The sequence below is a fragment of the Bos mutus genome, chromosome 1 (assembly GCF_027580195.1).
Source record: "Bos mutus isolate GX-2022 chromosome 1, NWIPB_WYAK_1.1, whole genome shotgun sequence".
In the NCBI taxonomy this organism is placed as follows: Eukaryota; Metazoa; Chordata; class Mammalia; order Artiodactyla; family Bovidae; genus Bos; species Bos mutus.
In genome coordinates this window covers 129,219,477-129,240,158 of record NC_091617.1, presented here as the reverse complement: position 1 = coordinate 129,240,158, position 20,682 = coordinate 129,219,477, and the positions used below count along the sequence as shown (strand labels likewise).

The 20,682-nt window shown below is 35.8% G+C and overlaps 1 protein-coding gene across 1 annotated transcript in view; it reads right to left on the bottom strand.

Moving 5' to 3' along the window:
- Positions 1 to 20,682, bottom strand: part of PIK3CB (phosphatidylinositol-4,5-bisphosphate 3-kinase catalytic subunit beta) — a 178,881-nt gene that overhangs the window by 60,591 nt on the left and 97,608 nt on the right. Inside the window, exons 9-12 of the mRNA XM_070375585.1 lie at positions 11,035 to 11,286; positions 9,276 to 9,372; positions 6,330 to 6,460; positions 3,931 to 3,981 (exon numbers count right to left, since the gene is read on the bottom strand). Coding sequence (XP_070231686.1) covers positions 3,931 to 3,981; positions 6,330 to 6,460; positions 9,276 to 9,372; positions 11,035 to 11,286 — 531 coding nt within the window. The remainder of the gene's footprint in view (positions 1 to 3,930; positions 3,982 to 6,329; positions 6,461 to 9,275; positions 9,373 to 11,034; positions 11,287 to 20,682) is intronic.

Genomic DNA, 20,682 nt, shown 5'->3' with positions numbered 1-20,682 from the left:
ACACCAAGGTGATCAAACCAGTCAATCCTAAAGGAAATTGACCCTGAATATTTATTGGAAGGACTGATGCTGAAGCTGAAGTTCCAGTACTTTGGCCACCTGATGTGAAGAGCTGACTCACTGGAAAAGACCCTAATGCTGGGAACAACTGAAGGCAGGAGGAGAAGGGGACGACAGAGGATGAGATGGCTGGATGGCATCACTGACTCGATGGACATGAGTTTTGAGCAAACTCCAAGAGATGGTGAAGGACAGGGAAGCCTGTCCTGCTACAGTCCATGAGGTCGCAAAGAGTCAACGTGACTGAGTGACAAACAACAACTATGTTCCCACTAAAAACAAAAAAATACAGCAAACCTGGACAAGAATATTGCATCATCATTAAGCAAAGAACCTCTGATTTATGTAAGATAGCAGTAGATCATAGGAGAAAAAACACAAATTAATTTAGGCTTCTGATATTCAAAGAGCAATATTAAGACTAATAAAGGGTAACTAAAAACAGGCATGAGAATGAAGACAGGTGTATATACATGTTATCTCTTAGACTGCAATTGTATGCTTCCATAATTTCCAGACAAGCTGAAAAGTGTATACTTGTAATAAAATTATTTTATTTCATTAAAGAGAACTACAGTTGACCATTAAACAACATGAGGATTAGGGATGCAGACTCTCAGCACAGTCAAAAACCTTGTATAATTTTACAGTTGATACTCTGCATCTGAGGTTCTGTATCCACAAATTCAATCAACTTGAAGGTCACGTGGTACTGTAGTATGTATTTAATGAGAAATCTGTGTGTAAAAGGACCTATGCAGTAACCGTGTTCTTCAAGGGTCAACTGTACTTTGAAAGTATTTGTAGTAGGAGTTACTTGCACTGCAGAGCTATGGACATTTTGGAGAACTCTATAAAAAGCATAAGACAGCCTGGGAAATATCCAAAACAATCTTAAGAAAGAAGAACAAAACTGGAGCAATCACACTCCCTGACTTCAGACTATACTACAAAGCTACAGTAATCAAACAGTATGGTACTGGCACAAAAACAAGACACACAGATCAATGGAAATGAACAGAAAGCCCAGGAATATATCCATACACTTATTGTCAACTAATCTACAAGAAAGGAGGCAAGAATATACAACAGAGAAAAGACAGTCTCTTCAATAAGTAGCCTTGAGAAAACATGGACAGCTATATGTAAAAGAATGAAATCAGAACATTCTCTAACACTACGTACAAAAATAAACTCAAAATGGCACTATAAAACTCCTAGAGGGAAACATAAGCAAAATACTCTGACATAAATTGCAGCAACATTTTTTAATCTGTCTCCTACAGTAATGGAAACAAAAGCAAAAGTAAACAAATGGGAGCCAGTTAAACTTAACAGCTTATGCACAGTAAAGGAAATCATAAACAAAATGAAAAGAATTTACAGAATGGGAGAAAATATTTACAAACAATGCAACCAACAAGAGATTAATTTCCAAAATATACAAACAGCTTATACAGCTCAATAAAAAAAATACAAACAAAAAAATTTTAAATATGCAGAACACCTAAATATTAATAGCTGTTTCTCCAAAGAAGACATACAGATAGCCAACAGGCACAAGAAAAGATTCTCAACATTTCTAACTATTAGAGAAATACAAATCAAGACAAAAATGAGGTAGCACTTCACACCAGTCAAAATGGTAATCATCAAAAAGCCTATAATTCATAAATGCTGGAAAGGGTGTAAGGAAAAAAGAACCCTACTACACTGTTGGTGGGAATGTAAACTGCTGCAACCACTATAAAAAGACAGTACGGAGGTTCCTTAAAAGACCTAAAAATAGAGTGGTTATATGATCCTACTATTCCAGCCCTGGACATATATCCAGACAAGATGAAAACTCTAACTTAAAAAGATCCCTGCACACCAATGTTCACAGCAGCACTATTTACAATAGCCAAGACATGGAAGCAATGTAAATGTTCACTGACTGATGAATGGATAAAGAAGATGTGGTATGTATACACACATATATACACATCTTACAATGGAATATTAGTCATAAAAGAATGAAGTATTTCCTACTGTATAGCACATGGAACTATTCAATATCCTGTGATAAAACATAATGCAAAAGAATATGTACATATATGTGTAACTGAATCACTATGCTATACAGTAGAAATTACCACAAAATTATAACTATACTTCAATAAAATAACATTTAAAAACAGAATGAAACATTGCCACTTACAGGAAAAGGAATGGACCTAGAGATTATCACACTAACTGAAGTATAATTCACTTAGATTATCACACTAAGTGAAGTTTTATCTACAAAACAGAAATAGATACAAACACCAAAAAACAAACTTTACAGTTACCACAGAAGAAAGTTAAGGGGAATAAATTGGGAGTTTGGAATTAACAGATACACACAACTATATATAAAACAGATAATAAAGATCTATTGTATAGCAAAGGGAACTATACGCAGTATCTTATAATAATCAATAATGGAAAAGAATCTGAAACATATATATAAACTGAATCACTCTGCTGACATCTGAAACACTGTAAAGCAATTGTACCTCAATTTAAAAAGGGCTTCCTTGGTAGTCCAGTGGTTAAGAATATGCCTGCCCATACAGGCAATACGTGTTCCAATCCCTGGTCTAGGTAGATTCCACATGGCACAGAGCAACTAAGCCCATACATCACCACTACTGAGCCTAGGCTCTAGAGCCCACATGTAGAACTATTGAAACCCATACGCCCTATAGCCCCTGTTCTGCAACAATGAGAAACCCATGCGCTGCAAGTACAGAGTAGACCCTGCTCATTGCAACTAGAGAAAGGCAGTGCACAGCAAGGAAGACCAGGGCAACCAAAATTTTAAAAACAATTAAAAAAATTTTTTTAATTAAAGAAAAAAAGAAGAAGAAGAAAGAGAAATGAAGAAGACACCCTGGGCCAGACGTTTCTCTAACTACAACATTAAATATTGCATTCATTCTGTACAAATAATAAAAGCATATACATTGTCTCCATTTGCCTCCTGGCTTCTAACTAATGACCATTCTATATAAAGTGGCATTACTATAGTCACTTGAAAACTATAAACTGATGACATGAAAAGAAAATATCAGATTAAAACTCAGGAAAGTCTTAAGGTTAAAGTAGAAAAAATTATTATTAAAAAATATAGATGGTAGAAATATTACACATATTGTAAACAAAATAATCTATTTTGAAGTCTTTGGGCAGAAACAATGGGAATGTTGTGCGTAGCAGAGACTGCTATTTATCTGTCAATATGCACTGTCCCCTTCTAGCTTTATTAACTATAATCTCTTATTCTTAGCCAAGTACATGACTGTCGGCCAAAGACTACATTTCTCAGTCTCACTTATCGTTAGGTACGGCCTCTAGTCTAACTTTTCCTGTTCCTGCGGTCCGGAAGGTAGTAATGTAGAAAGTTGAAGCACCAATAATAAACGAGATAAAACTACATATTAACATAAAAGATCACCAAAATGCAAGAAACCTGGGTCTCCAGCAGTGCAAAACCTGCCTTAAATATATCTGCTCTATTATGTCAGAGAAGTTAGGAAAATATAACCTCCTCATTCAACTGAATAACATTCAAAAGATGGTATTGTTAATTTATGAAGTGTCAGAGCATCCATCCCAGACCAGCTGCTGAACCTGTGCTTGAACCAGCAAAGTGCTTACTAACGAAACACAGACCAACCTGAAACAGCAGCCATTTAACAAAATATTAGCATGTACATACTCATGTACACTCAGACTATTCTTCCATATGAGTATGGTCTTCCATAAGCACATTACCATAAATGACATGAAAGTGAATAATAAGCACAACTTTGTAACATAAGGCTACTTGAAAACCTTGATACTTACTGATACATTAGCACTATCACTGCTTGCAATCTCAGCTGCTTTTTCAATAATCTGTCAAAAAAAATTGAAAAAATTAAAATTTGGCTCTTGTATTTGTAAAATTATAAGTGTAAATATCTAGACTTGTACATAGACTTATACATCCACATGTACAGAGGCTACATATGATATGGAATTTCTATGGTTTATAACCTAAGCATGAATTTTAAATGCAAAGTGGTATTATCTTGAAACACTTGACAAACTCTTTACTATAAAGGACTATTGACTCCCAGAGTATACTAGGATTCTCTATAGATAAAATAAGCAGTGCCTAGTATATACGAACAAATTTTTAATATAAGTAAATATTTTCTGGTTAAGAAAATGCAAAAGTATGTAATAGTTGGGAAATGGCAACCCACTCCAGTATTCTTGCCTGGAGATTTCCATGAATGCAGGACCCTGGTGGGCTACAGTCCATGGTGTCTCAAAGAGTTGGGAACGATTTAGCAACTAAATGATGTAATATTTACCAAACACAGAATAAGTTTTTATCATTTCTCTCGTTTTCTTCTGAATTAGCAGATAACAAAAGCAGAAGTAATGTCAAGAGAAAACATAAAAATATTTTCTGAATTTAGTAAGTTCAAAAGAGGCTCTGATTCTTGAAAAGATGGGGAACCCACTGTTCTACTGGAAAGGCTCAGCAGGTAAAAAAAACCTGAAAACCCATATCTAGTTACTGAGTTAACTAATTCTCTGCAAATAATTTAATTGCATCCATATGTATAAAGTACACTGGTAATTTCCATCCTATTTCATAAGGTTGTTATGTGATAAAGTTATATCATAGTTATTAATATTAAGCAATAATCATAAAAGTAAGTTGAAACATAAAATGTATACAAGTGGGTAAAGCAGAAAACATTAAATAAAAACGTAAGAAATTTTCACTTTTTATATCTGCATTATGTTTTTTAAATGATCATATATGCAATTGTACAATTAAAAGAAAACTAAAAAATATAAATATATTATACACATTTAAAGACTAAACTTTCCATCCTACGTAGATCTTCAAATACAGACTCTCAAAGGGATCAAAAAGGCAAAAGTACAGTTTAATAACCAGGTGTAGACAATTCTGTTGACAACAATGCTGAAATAGAACATTTCAAAAAACTGGACTTCTCTTAAAATATTAGATTAAAAATACTTAAAATTACACAAGATGTTAGATTTGTAAAACCACTTCAAAAAGCATTTCTTTTGATCCAAAAGAAATTATAAGTGACTGCTGAACACATACAATAACTGAAGACAAAAAAAGTCTGAGCTTGGACTATTAACTGTATCACAAGTAGCTATAGCTTATGTATAAATTCCTAATCTAAAGAATAAAGCCACAAAATAAATGTAATAGATGCATCAAAACATACCTTCTACCCAGTGTACACTAAAGTATATGGTTCTTGACATATTTGAGATTTCTACTGTAATAATCACAAATTTTAATTTGGTTGTATATTACTGAACAGAAAAAGATTCAAGAAGAAAATGAAAAATTATGTCTATGTGGATAAAATTCAATTAAAATGAAAGTAAAGGTAGAAATATTTGTTGGTACAGAATGTTAAAATACAATTAAGTGTATAATATATTAATTGAAACTGTACTATAGCATAAATGTTTAAAGACAGCTTGGACTCAAATGACTTAAGTAAATACAATAAACTTCTTATTTATTATCTGAGAATTTGCTCAAACATTTCCTCACAAAGATCAGCATCAATCATACCTGAAACAAAGATGCCAAACCTGAAGATAAAACCTATGACAGCTTAACTCTCTTAGCATGTAAATGCTCACAGCCTAATTTTCAACCTCCACCAGACACTCTCCATATCCCGAAGACATGCAGCTTTTACACTAAAAAGTTATGTTAAGAAACAGAAGCCCTTGCTGTAGCTTTTACAAAATAAGTCCTACTAACACCATATTCAGCATAAATAATCTGTTCTTTGCATACCAACTCTAATCATGCTACTGATTATCTTTAAACTGAACTGACACACTGGCACGTTTCACTGAATATTTCACATGTGTAGAGCTATACATGAATGCACTTATAGCCCTTTTAAATTGGAAAGAACCTCAGAGAACAATTATGATTTCCTCATTTTATAAATAAGCAATCTGAACTCCAGAGATGCCATGTCTCACTTGCTCACTGATAAAGCCAGTACTAAACAGAGCTGGCATCCGGCTCAGTGGTCTTTCCACTGAACCAAGTTATAAATGTATATAACATCTTCAAAGAGAAGCAAACATATCTAGCTTAAGTGATAAAGATACAGAGCCAAGAACTAATAACTGAATTATTTCATACACAGTGCCACGTTAAATAATTAGCTTACCTTATCAAAGGGAGGATAGTAATAAGGTTGTTTTTTATTCTCTGGGAATTTTATGTGCAAAGCTGTTGCATTTTCTGTATATGGATTTGTTTGAACAGTTCCCATTGGATTCAACATTTCTTCAAGTTCATCTAAAATATGCAAATAATTTTGATTCTTAGGAAAATGTTTTGAAAACTAAAACAAAACCTTAATGGATTCCTATCATGAAAATTACCTTAGAAGTGTGTCATCAAGACCACTCTGGTGGTCCAGTGGCTAAGACTCCCCGCTACCAATGCAGAGGGCCCCAGTCTGATCCCTGGTCAGGGAACTAGATCCCGCATGCTCCAACTAAAGATCCTTCACGCCACAACTAAGACCCAGCACAGTCAAATAAATAAATATTTGGAGGGGTTAGAGGGGTGGGGGCTGGAGGACAACAACTGTGTCACCTATGGAAGTTTGATAGACGATATCACTAAGCCTCTAATCTTCTTCATACTTGGCACAAAATTTGAATGTTTATTTAAAAACATCTTTAAAATGAAAAAAATTAATAAAAATTAATAGCTACCTCACAACTTTCTTCAAATTTGTTCAAGTATTCTCAATCTACAAATAAAAAAAGGAGGAACTACTTTCACTTGCTCAAAATTAGGTGGTCCATAGGAATTTTTATTATTTCAACAAAATTAATTTCTTAGTCACATATGCTCTGATTTTCATAGTCATCACAGTACCCAAACTGGTAATTTGAGTGTCATCAATGACATTCCTTTTAACAAACCTAATGTTGGTAATATTTCTCTGTAATCTCAAAGCTGCTGATATAAACACCTTCTTTGGTAGCTTCTGAAACATTCCATCCAAGTGGTTCTTCTTCAAGACACTCCTTCATGTTCTCTATCACTCTAAGTATAGTCCATTCACAGATAATGCATGGTAATCAAAAGTCAACATTATCTTAAACTCTGGAGATCATATAACTTTCTCACTTCACAGAGAAGTAAACTGTTGAAGAGACATTAAACTCTGAGGAAACAGAGTTAGCAGTACAAACTAAAGTCTCCCCTCTCCAAACTATTTCTCTCATAACAGATTTTTCGCACATTCTTTTGTACTTTAGTAAGGAAATAAAAGATAAAACTATATTCTGTCCAGTCCTGATGTCCAGGTAGTATGCAAACCCAGAATTGTCTCTCAAAGCTAGAAAATCTTTCCAAAATACTTAAAAGTTTCAGCTCTTTAATCAGTCCTTTGCTTATCAAGTTTAATACTCTCAAATCTCACAGATTCCATTTTGACCTAGATTGAAGGAATTCTCATAATTTCCACACTTCTAAAACTGACTTCTCAGCAAATTAATAATATCCTCTATTTGTGTTATCTACATAATAGTGTTATTTTGTCCTATCAATTGCAACCTATCTAAAGTCCAGTGTAGCAATTTAGTATTATCAGCCCCAAACATATGAAGAGAACACTGCACAAAATATGCTATTTTGCCTTAAAATAGGGAGAAAACTAGAAATTGGTGTTTGTATTTCCTGCTATATGCATAAGGAGTTAACGTGATTATAAACCTTCTAATGAGAAACTATGAACTCTAGATATTAGAGTATTTATAGTTCCTGTGTTTCTAGCTTGTACCTACTGGCATAAATGTGAATTCTAGAAACACAACAAGCAGAACAAATATCTCCAACATTTTGTTAGAGATAAATTCAGGTCCATGGGATGACAAGTTAATTGCAAAACTTGTCAATTTTTCTAAAAATATCAGTCAAGTTACTTACTGATTTTGGAGAATGTGTGTGAGTCTAAATTAAAATTTTCAGAAAAGTATACCACTGAACGGAATAATATTTACTCTGAAACTACAGCACCTCTTATGAAATGTGTAAATGCACACCACTCGCCTATATTTAGGGAATAACGTGGTAAGTGAAAATTAATGGAGGTGTATGCAGGAAAGGGTAGGAATAAAAGAACATACACAAATAAAATACTAGAATGTGAGCAGTTTATAAATATGTCTGGGGATAACTGATTATTCAAATACAGTTTCAAGGGTAGCAACTACTAAGATAGAACATTTAAAAATGTTTGTCACCCACAAAATAATTTTTAAAAGCAAGAAGGTTCACAATTTTATGAAACAGATTAACCAATGATGAAGACGGTGGGGGAAAAGCCAGTATTTTAACACAAAATAAAATCTCCAACATTTGGGAAAGATATAAGAAGAATGGAAAGAGTCAAGTAATCTTTTGCACAAATCCTAGGTTTGAACCAATTATGTTAAGACTGACTTCCCTTTTTCATCCATAAAAAGCCATCTCATCTCTTAACATGAGAATGTAAGCATTTCCTCTAGTTATTATCATGCAGTTTTTAAAAATGAATATTATTGTTTAAAAGTCAGATAAGAGTTATTTCCTTAGTATTTTTTTCCTCCACTGACACATAATTTTAGGAGTACTATTTAAGCCATCTCACAGGAGTACTATTTAAGAAATACAGGCGTATGGAAGATGCTCCTCTCCTAGCTCAAGTTTCAGGCTAAAGCTAACTAAGGAATAAGTGTTTTTACTATCCTTCCAATGTTAGTTAATGTTTCTTCTAGTCTAGAAGTTTAGAACAACTAGCAACAACAGAGGTTGTTATAAAAAGACATTGTTTTTAAGAATTTCTCAGAAACCTATAAAAAATAAAATAGTTAATGTGAGTATACTCATCAAAGTAAATATATTCAGATACAAACCACTTGTAAATATATTTATATAATATATAATATTTCCCAATATAATCTTTGGGAAAATCTATTTTAGAATAAATAATAAAAATATGAAAAGATGGTTTCTTTACTGGACTGAAAAAAGAGTGAGTGATAAAAACATGTTAACTAGTCCCCACATGCCAAAAATTACTCTTTAACACTAAGGATTAGAATGTAAATCTTACCAGGAAATGAAGACCAGCTGTGTAATATTATATCTCCAGATCTCAACTGTCCTTTAAAGTCAAAAACCATCGTATTTACCCAGGCTACAGGATAATGCTGTTGAGAAAGATACCATTGCATAAATATGCTAAGAATGAACTTTAAGGTATGAACAGGCACATGCCTTTTGCTTCAATATTGTTTCTAGAGTTCTAGATGATTTCCCCACAAATCACCCAATATAAAAACAAGATGTACATGGAAAGATGCTCAACATCTTTATAATGGTTTACGAAAATTCTAAAAGCTAATTAATGTCTCTCACAATAGAATATGCAAAAAATAGAACATTTATTCTGCATCTGTTGCAAGTGATGAGGAATTTTTAATAATTCAAGAAAATATGTCTGATATAATGTCAGATTATGTGTCTTAAGAGCTTTCAATCTACATAAATCTTAATTTGGCAAAAGGCAATGTCTCTAGCTATTGTAGAATTTATTTACATTTCTAAAAAGGAAACATCAAGCTAACAGAACTTTTATGTAGACAATTAGACTAATTAACCTAGTCCCAGGAAATGGATACCCACTGCAGTACTCTTGCCTGGAGAATCCCATGGACAGAGAAGCCTGGAAGGCCACAGTCTATGGGGTCGCAAGAGTCGGACACGACTAAGCACATACAGTGCAGCACAGTACAGAACAGAAAGGCTATAAAAGCTTGAACACTTTGACAAAAAATATGTATCTGTGGAGGAAAAAAATACTAAGGAAATAACTCTTATCTGACTTTTAAACAATAATATTCATTTTTAAAAACTGTATGATAAGGCAGGAGGGAGGAGGGTTTAGGATGGGGAACACATGTATACCTGTGGCGGATTCATGTTGATATATGGCAAAACCAATACAATATTGTAAAGTTAAGAAACAAAATAAAAAAAAAAAAAAAAGAATATCAACAAAAAACTTGGAAAAAAAAAAAACAAAAGAAACAAACAAAAAAAACTACATGATAATAACTACAGGAAATGCTTACATTTTCATGTTAAGAATAAAAGGATACAAATTCTTATAGATAAATATAGTAACCACATTTTTTAATATATAAAATTCATATACCCATCTTCAAAAAAAAAAAAAACCCTTTCCATAAAGTAAGAAGAAAACAAAAAAGACTTGAAAATGTGAAATGGAAGATGAGATCAGGTTCACCATCCTTTATCCACAATTTCAAAGTCTAAGAAACTCTTAAAAAGCAAAGGTTCATTTATAACTCATTTGACAATAAAACATGACCAGAAATGACATGAAGCTAACTGACAGCCTTCATTTGTCTCATTTAGTGTGAATATTCATATATTTCACTTCTAGAACTGATGTGTTTGATTACTGAGTTGTCCCAGACCCTACATGGGGTGTTGAGTGATCTACTATCTTTCTAAAATACATAAAAGTTTGAATTCTTAAATACATTTGACATCTGAAGTTTTAGTTAACCTGTAATATTTTAACTCTCTTCATTCTTAACTGTATTTCTAAAAAGCAAACATTTATAATAGAACACTTATATTTATGATATTTACTAAATTTGCCAAAACAAAAATGAAAACGACATAAGGGAGACTTACTGTCTTTTCAAAAATCAATTCTTAGGGACAAAAATTATATGATATAATTTCATTTATATTAATCCATTATTTTAAAGTTTAAAATTATCCCATTATGTTATTATTATTCCATTATAAAACTTTTTCAGAAATTAGTATATAACTACCACTTTTCCAGATTTCCTGATGGTCTGATACTTAGAGGGATTCATGGTTTTAGTTGATTTCTTAGTTTTCACTTTATCCAAAACTGCATAAACAGCAAAACATAATCGAGTCATTCGTGGCAGGTCACAAGTGTTGATATCAAATTCCAGTGGTTCATTCCAAATATGATCATTCTTCCCTGATATCTCTGAGCTTACGACAGTTTTACACAGGAGTTCGGTACCATGAAAAAGGCCGGCCCTGACATGAACCTGTAATGACGGAGACAAAAACAAACAGAGAGTCATGAATACTGCACCAGTAAAACATATTTGAAGAATGGAGAAACGCATACTGGCAGAAGAAGCAGACAAACTCTAGGAAAGTCTATTACTCCACAGAACCACATGTAATTCACAAAACTGTTAGCTAAAACCTATTTTTCACGTACTAAGCAGACTAGCTAAAACATGTCTCAATGGTGTAAATGGATCTAAAGAAACCAAGACCATAAGTATAAAACCTACTGCTGCTGCTGCTAAGTCGCTTCAGTCATGTCTGACTCTGTGCAACCCCATAGATGGCAGCCCAACAGGCCCCGCCGTCCCTGGGATTCTCCAGGCAAGAACACTGGAGTGGGTTGCCATTTCCTTCTCCAATGCATGAAAGTGAAAAGGGAAAGTGAAGTTGCTCAGTCGTGTCTGACTCTTAGCGACCCCATGGACTGCAGCCTACCAGGCTCCTCCATCCATGGGATTTTCCAGGCAAGAGTACTGGAGTGGGGTGCCAACTACTACTATATGCTTATTTCCAATGAATTCATTTACTAAGGGCCTTGTCTTAGTCTTCTGTACAGCTGGGAAGGAAAGGGTGGATAAAACGTCTCCAAAATCTCTACTTACAAATAATTTATGAATCAGTCATTATAAAAGTCAACTTAAAGATATTCTATCCATATTTACGATTATCCTACACACCACTGTCTTTCATTTGTGAAAGACTCGGGTTCAGAGTGATGTAGGACATGTGCAACATGTCCCAGGAAATTTTACTTAGTCATTTACATTGTTTTATAAAACAACATGACATGATTATCTCCAATTTAAAAGTGAGTGGTAAAAGTAGAATGAGTACTAAAACACAGAGCCTAGGACTTTCCTGATGGTCTAGTGATTAGCATTCTTTACCTCTACTGTAGGGAATAAGGGTTCAATTCCTGGTTGGGGAACTAAGGTCCAACATGTCACACAGCACAGCCAAAAGAAGAATTTATACAAAACTCAGCTTTGAGTAAAAACACACATATGGAACTTTCAGAAAGTCTTTGACTTTGGAAAGTCCAAATATTACTATTCAATTGAATATTCACATGGCCAAGTATAGTTGAGACTGAAATATACAGAATGACTTTTTCTGAATTGCACTGTCAACACTGTAAATCTATCCAATGAAAGACATGATAAAGAATATATATGTGTAACATTATTTTACCTACTACAGTGATGGTGGCAGGGGTTTTGGTGTGCATCACCCACGGTGTCTCCTTCAGAAGAAACTGCTAAACATCTCTCCATTAAAATAAAAGGATGAACTACAAACACACGACTAACTAGACTGTTTTTACCTTAAGAGATTCTGGGTATTATAACTGAGCATGTTTGCCTTGCTTTGGATGCTGTCCATATTGCAAGGAGAGAGTAAATCCTGTAGTATACATCAAGTAGTTACATAGGATTTTACTATATAAATATCTACTGCAAATCTTGCTCCTGGCTTTTTAAACTATTAAACATCTCAATTATTTTTTAAGAAGTCATATTTTATATATTCTTTGTGTATATATGAGACTGTGTGTGAGTACAAGGGCATGTGTGGGTAGGGCGAGGCATGCTTACCTCAAACCATTTGTGAAATGAGATTAGGGAAATTATAAATAAAACAAAATATAAATAAACCATATTTTGCATCCTTTGTATGATAGAATGGAAGATAGGAATTTCAGGAAAAAAAAGATATTCAGTTCTTACTCTCAGTGACATTAAAGGCTTATGAAACTATCACCTTTTGTATACAGAATATATAGTTTATTCAGAAAAATCATAAGTTTAAAAATAAATATTCTTCAATGTTTTTTTGATAAAGACAAGATACTAAAAATAAACTGCTATGCTTAAACACATTTGCATCTCTTGGTTTTTGACAATTTTTGAGAAATAAAAATAAATGAGCCCACTATATAAAAAGTACTCAATAAATGTTATTTAATACTTTAAAAACAAAAACAAAAAAAAATGTGGCTATCATTGAATCAACCAACTATTGGCAAAATGCAGGTATATGGAAAAAGTGAAAGTGTTACTCTCTCAATAGAGTCCAACTCTCTGCCACCCTGTGGACTGTAGCTCCATGGGCTCCTCTGTCCATGGACTTCAGAGAGAATACAGGATAGAATACTGGAGAGGAATGCCTAGGTCAGGTGAATATAAAAACTCAAAAAAGAACTCAAGTAGAATGAACTAGAAAAGTTCATTCAGTTACCCTAGCTGTAAACAGCAACAGCCAAGTCTGCTGTGTGTAAAAGAGTAACTATAAAGAATGACTCTAACTTGGGTGTGGTAACAATAAACAAAAAGAGACCCAGCACATTCTGAAGAAAACTGCTGAAATACCAATCACTGTCTAATAGTCAAACTGTGATCATTTAAGACCAAATCATTAGAACTAAGTCTGACTGAGAAATCTCCTAGTAATCCACTAATATAACTGAAGTTCATACATGGTTAAAAATAAACAAGAGGAGAAAAACTTATCTACATTTGAAATGAAAAACTTTGTGCTTTCTGAACTTAGAATCTCCTGATGGTTTTTGTTTTCAGAAAAAGCAGTTAAAAATTATTCTCTAAGTTTACATCATGTGAAATTTTGTCAAAATCGCCACATTTCCTGATGCTTTGTCTGAATCACCATCAGGCTCTGAAAAGTTGAGGATTTTAAAGCACCATCTTGTTTAATTACAATCACACATTTTATTGGCCAACTCAGTAAACTTCTAGACACATTTTCACAAATCCCAGAATATCTGGAGATCAAGAGAAGGCAGGCTTGGTCATGGAAATGACTTTCCACTGTGGTACAGCCAGGATGCGTCAAGCCTACACATAGCCTACATTTCTGAACTCACCAATTAAGAATGCTGTGTTGGGGAAGAAATCAAACTTTTTCCCAATATCAACACCTAACTTCGTTTTTGTTCCACTATATGTTCCCTTTTTATTTAAGACAACTGAAAAATGATCAGTAGTCCGAACAGAGCCAAAGCGTTTGACTGTGTGGATCACAATTAACTGTGGAAAATTCTGAGAGATGGGAATACAGACCACCTGACCTGCCTCTTGAGAAACCTGTATGCAGGTCAGGAAGCAAGAGTTAAAACTGGACATGGAACAACAGACTGGTTCCAAATAGGAAAAGGAGTATGTCAAGGCTGTATATTGTCACTCTGCTTATTTAACTTATATACAGAGTACATCATGAGGAAACGCTGGGCTGGAAGAACCACAAGCTGCCATCAAGATTGCCAGGATAAATATCAATAACCTCAGACATGCAGATGACACCACCCTTATGGCAGAAAGTGAAGAAGAACTAAAGAGCCTCTTGATGAAAGTGAAAGAGGAGACTGAAAAAGTTGGCTTAAAGCTCAACATTCAGAAAACTAATATCATGGCATCTGGTCCCATCACTTTATGCAAATAGCTGGGGAATCAATAGATGGGGAATCACCATCTGCAGTGATTTTTGGGGGCTCCAAAATCACTGCAGATGGTGATTGCAGCCATGAAATTAAAAGACACTTACTCCTTAGAAGAAAGTTATGACCAACCTAGACAGCATATTAAAAAGCAGAGACATTACTTTGCCAACAAAGAACTAGTCAAGGCTATGGTTCTTCCCGTGGTCATGTATGGATGTGAAAGTTGGACTATAAAGAAAGCTGAGCGGAGAAGAATTGATGCTTTTGAACTGTGGTGTTGGAGAAGACTCTTGAGAGTCTCTTGGACTGCAAGGAGATCCAACGAGTCCATCCTAAAGCAGATCAGTCCTGGGTGTTCATTGGAAGGACTGATGTTGAAGCTGAAACCCCAATACTTAGGCCACCTGATGTGAAGAGCTGACTCATTTGAAAAGACCCTAATGCTGGGAAAGATTGAGGGCAAGAGGAGAAGGGGACGATGGAGGATGAGATGGTCGGATGGCATCACCTACTGGATGAACATGGGTTTGGGTGGACTCCGGGAGTTGGTGATGGACAGGGAGGCCTGGCGCGCTGCGGTCCATGGGGTCGCAGAGAGTCAGACACGACTGAGCGACTGAAGTGAACTGAACTGAACTGAGTCCAAACAGGCTGAAATTCCCACAGTTTCATGAAATACGAGTGTGCGCATGCATGCGCAGTTGTGTCTGACTCTTTGCGACCCCAGGGACTGTTGCCCACCAGGTTCCTGTGTCCATGGAATTTTCTAGGCAAGAATACTGGAATGGGTTGCCATTTCCTTCTCCAGTGTATCTTTCTGACCCAGGAGTCAAACCCACGTCTCCTGTGTCTCTTGCATTGTCTGGTGGATTTTTTACCACTAACGCAGCTGGGAAATCTTCGAGAAGTATGGGTGTGTGTTCAGTCACTTTAGTCATGTCCAACTCTTTGTGACCCCACGGACTTGTAGACTGCCAGGCTCCTCTGTCCATGGAATTTTCCAGGCAAGAATTCTGGAGTGGGTGGCCATTTCCTCCTCCAAGGGATCATCCCAACTTAAGGATCAAACCCTCATCTCCTACAATGCAGAGGATTCTTTACCACTTAGCCACTGGAGAACCACTTAATAAAAAGGCATGTTTGCTCTGACTTAGTGGGAGAAGCCCTGTCTTACACTTAACTAAGGATTTACAGATGTCAGAGGCAGTTACATTAAGATGTATTAATTCATTGCACAAATATTAAATATTTATCTAGTGTTACAGGTACTGAAATAAGAAGATAAAAGGATTAAGATAGTTTTTTCTTTCCTGAGCTTCTATCTATTTTAACATGATAGGAGTGCTAACAGCCACAAAATTAGGCTTATAGGGTGTTAAGATTTTTGACTAATAAGAATCAAATTATGATTTTGAAAGAGAAAGTATCTGGGCTTGGAATTGTCTGAGTTTATCATGTTTAGGGTTCACTGAGTTTCTTAAATCTGTTATATTTATGTCTTTTGCCAACTTTGGAAAGTTTCCAGTAATATTTACTTTAGTTTTTCTCAGCCACACTCTTTCTCTTTTCTTTCAGAGACTCAGATTAGACAAGTGTTAGAGCTTCTGATATTGTTACTCAGGTATCTGAGGCTCTGTAGAGTTTTTTCTCCATTTTCTTTCAAACTATTGTTCAAAATGGAAAATTTTATTGATTAATCTTCAAGTTCACTCTTTCTTTTCACACTATTTCCATTATTGAGGCCATTCAGAGTTTTTTAATTCATTATTTGTTTTTCACTTAGTTTGTCCTTTATTCTCCCTCCATATTCACAGGTACTACATCCTCAGATTAAACCTATCAAATATGAAAACTGTTTTGGAAAAAAATTCCAAAAAGTTATAATAAGCATATTTGAATTTGCTGCATTCCAGTAACAATTTATATAGCATTTACATTTTATTAGGTATTATAAGTAATCAAGAGTTCCCTGGTGGCTCAGATGGTAAAGCGTCTGCCTACAATGAGGGAGACCTGGGTTCAATCCCTGGGTTGGGAAGATCTCCTGGAGAAGGACATGGCAACCCACTCCAGTATTCTTGCCTGGAAAATTCCATGGACGGAGGAGCCTATTAGGCTACAGTCCATGGGGTTGCAATAAGTAATTAAAGCATGGTTTAAAGTATAGGTTGTGCATAGGTTTTATAAAACTACCATATCATTTTATATAGTAATTTGAACTTCCTCTGAGAATCCTGGAAGCAAACCCCTGCAGATACTAAAGTACAACTGTATATTGTGGCTAAGACTTTCTCATTTTTTCCCATTATTTTCCACTGTGTTTGTTTTGCCCTTAGTTGCTGGAGCATTTTTATAACAATTTCTTTAACATCTTTGTGAAGACTTCCAACATTCATGTCATCTCAGCATTGCTGTCTGTTAATTCTCATAGTCCATAGGGCTTAAGATTTTCCTCGTTCTTTTTATGCCAAGTAATTCTGAATCGTACCCTGCACATTTTTTATATTTATTTATTTTTGGCAGCACTGGGTCTTCGTTGCTGCTCAGGGACTTTCTGTAGTTGTGGCGCAGGAGCTTCTCATTATGGTGGCCTCTCTCGTTGTGGCGCACAGGCTCTAGGGGGCTGGGCTCAGTAGTTGTGGTGCACCGGCTTAGCTGTCTGTGGAATTTTCCCAGACCAGGGAATGAACCCATGTCCCTGCTTTGGCAGGCAAATTCTTATCCATTGCACCACATAGGAAGTCCTATCCTATACATTTTGACTATTATAAGTCTCTGGGTTTTATTTATATTCTATAGAGACTGCTGATGATTTGTTTTAGGAGATAATAGTTAGTTTCAAACTGCAAGTTTCAACAAAACTTCTGTGAGGTGTGGTTCCAATACCAGTTCAGTTTTCAAATTCTTTGTAGGGCTATTTGGAACTGTCCAGTGTGTGCAACAAAATACAGTGACTAGTCTGAGATGCTGGTGATGGTTTATGCCACAGTTCTCAAAGTATATACGCAGTTGTGATTCTGATCCATATACGTACAGCTCAGGAATAAACCTAGAAGTTTTCTGAGCTCATCCCACTCTGAAATCATCCAAGTATATTTTGTGGCTGCCTAGGGCCCCCGTTTTATTGTCACCCAGAGAGAAAACTAAGGCTTCATTCACCCATATTTCCTAAAACAATGCTGAACAGAGAAGGCGGTTGGGGGGGGGTGTAGGGGGGGGTGGGCGAGTGGGTATCAGGATATTCACATTTCCCTTAGGACGAACGACAACTCCTCTAATCAAACAGGGATGTTCAACTCTGCATTTTTAGCAACCACTGCTGTTCTGCTACCACTAGCGCTCTGCTACTGCTGCCTCAGGACTTCTAGGGAGACTGGGGCAAATGAGAATAGAAAACAAATTAGAGAGGCCAAAATGGGGAGATCCCTACTGTCTTTTCCAAGAGTCAGAAGAAACCATTTCAAATAGTGGTATAACTAGAGGGCAATCTGAGCTCTCTGTCTACACAAATACCATCTTCTAGATTTTAAGCAGCATTGATTTCAGGATTCTGCTGAATATCAAGATGGACATGAAAAGGGAAATGCCACAAGGCTGGTAAAAGATCCACCAGAAAGCTCTATGCTACAGAATTCTAAGTGCTTTCACAGTGAAAGCCATTCAAGTGCCAAACAGGCAGAATAATGAATCTTCACTGAACACCTAGGATTTCATTATAGACTCCATAGAATCATGTGATCTTACTCCAGTAAGATCTCTGGGACTGTGATTACAATGGATTTCACTCCCATGATTAGGTTTTACTATAAAACACAGGTTACTTTAAGAAAGGGAGGGGCTTCTCTGGCAATGGTATGGTTAAGGTCTGTGCTTCCACTGCAGGGAGTGCAGATTCAATCCCTGGCTGGGGAACCAAGGCTGCGCATCCCACATAGCATGCCCAAACGAAACAAAAGGGCGGGAGATTATCCCTCATGGGCCTGACCCATTGGTGAGCCCTTAAAGGGACCAGCTTCTTCTGGCAGGAGATTCAAAGCCAGAAAAGGATTTAATGCTTGAGAAATACTCTGTTTCAAGAATTGAAAATAGAGCCAAGAACAAGAACCTGAAAGATTCTGAGAGCAATTCTCAGGCAAAAGTCATCAAGGAAATGAGAACTTCAGTCCTGTATAACTGCAAGGAACTGAGTTTGGCCAATAACTTGAATCATCTTGGAAGCAGATTCTTCCCAAGAGCTTCAGTAAGTAATGTAGCCCAATTAACATCTGGATTTCATCCCTGTAAGATTATAAGCAGAAAACCCAGCCACACCATGCCCAGACTTCTGAACAACAGAAATATGAACTAACAAATATCTGTTGTTTTAAGCTGCAAGAAAAAAACTAATTTAAGGGGCTGTAATGAACTTAATGCCAATAGATTTAAATAAATTTTAAATTCTTCAAAAGACAAAAATAATCAGAGCTGACACAAAAGAAATAGAAATTATGACTATCTATCTATCCAGTAAAGAAATTAAATTTCTAATTAAAAACATTCCCACTAAAAAAACCCTACTTTCAGGTGCTTGGAGTAAATTCTACCAAACATTTACAGAAGAAACAACACCAATCCTACTTAAACTTATTCAGAAAACTGAGGAGAGAAAGGCTTCTTACCTCAATTTATAAGGTCAACATTATCCCAATTCTAAAATCAGAGAAAGATATTATATGGAAAATACAGACCAGTATTCCCCATGAGCACAGACATAAAAATGTATACCAAAATATTAATAAGTCAATATCAGCAATATATAAAAAGGCTAGTACATCCTCAACGTGTAGCGCATAAAACTTTTGAAAATCAATCAAATTGGGGCTTCCCTGGTAGCTCAGTGGTAAAGAATCTGCCTGCCAATGCAGGAGACGCAGGTTTGATCCATGATCTGTAAAGATCCCACTTGCCAGGGAGCAACAAAGCCCTTGTGCCACAACTATTCAGCCTGTACTCTAGAGCCGGAGAGCCACTACTGAGTCCACATGCCGCTACTACAGAAGCCTGCGTGCCCTAGAGCCAGTGCTCTGCAACAAGAGAAGTCAAGGCAATGAGAAGCCAGCACACCGCAATTGGAAGCCCCCACTCACAATTAAAGAAAAGCCCATGCAGCAACGAAGACTGCACACAGTCAAAAAAAGTGATTAATTTAAAAAAAAAGAAAAGGAAATCCAATTAACAGACTAAAATATAAAAGCTACAAAATCATCTCAATAAATACAGAAAAAGCACTGGACAAAGTGAAACTTTTTCTATCCCTTTTAGTATAAAAAATCTCAGCTAAGTAAAAAGAGAAGAAAAATTCTTGAATAAAGGGCATGTGTGAAAAACCTACAGGTAATATTATACTTAAAGCTGAAAGACTAAATGCTTTTCTTTACAATAAAGAACAAAACAGAAACATCTACTGTGATGGTTAATTTCATTAATCCATTGACTGGATCTTGGGGTGTCCAGATATTCTGGTTATTTCTGTGACAGTGTTTTCTTTTTGATAAGATTAACATTTAAATGGTAGACTGACTAAAGCAGATTACCTTCCTTAGAGTAGGTGGCTCCAATCCACTCAGTGGAAGAAATGAACAGAACAAAAAGCTTGGCCCTCCTGAGACAGAATTCTTGCCTGACTAACATCAGCTCTTCCTGGGTCTTGAGCATATAGAACTTCCACAGGAACTACACCATAGGTGCCTCCTGTTTCTCAGGCATTCCAGGTGGCACTAGCCTGCCAATGAGAGGATGCAAGAAATGCCAGTTCAATCCCTTGGCCTGGAAGATCCGCTAGAGTAGGAAATGGCAACGTGCTCCAGTACTGTGGCTTGGGAAATCCCATTGACAGAAGAGCCTGGCAGGCTATAGAGTCAGACACAACTGAGCG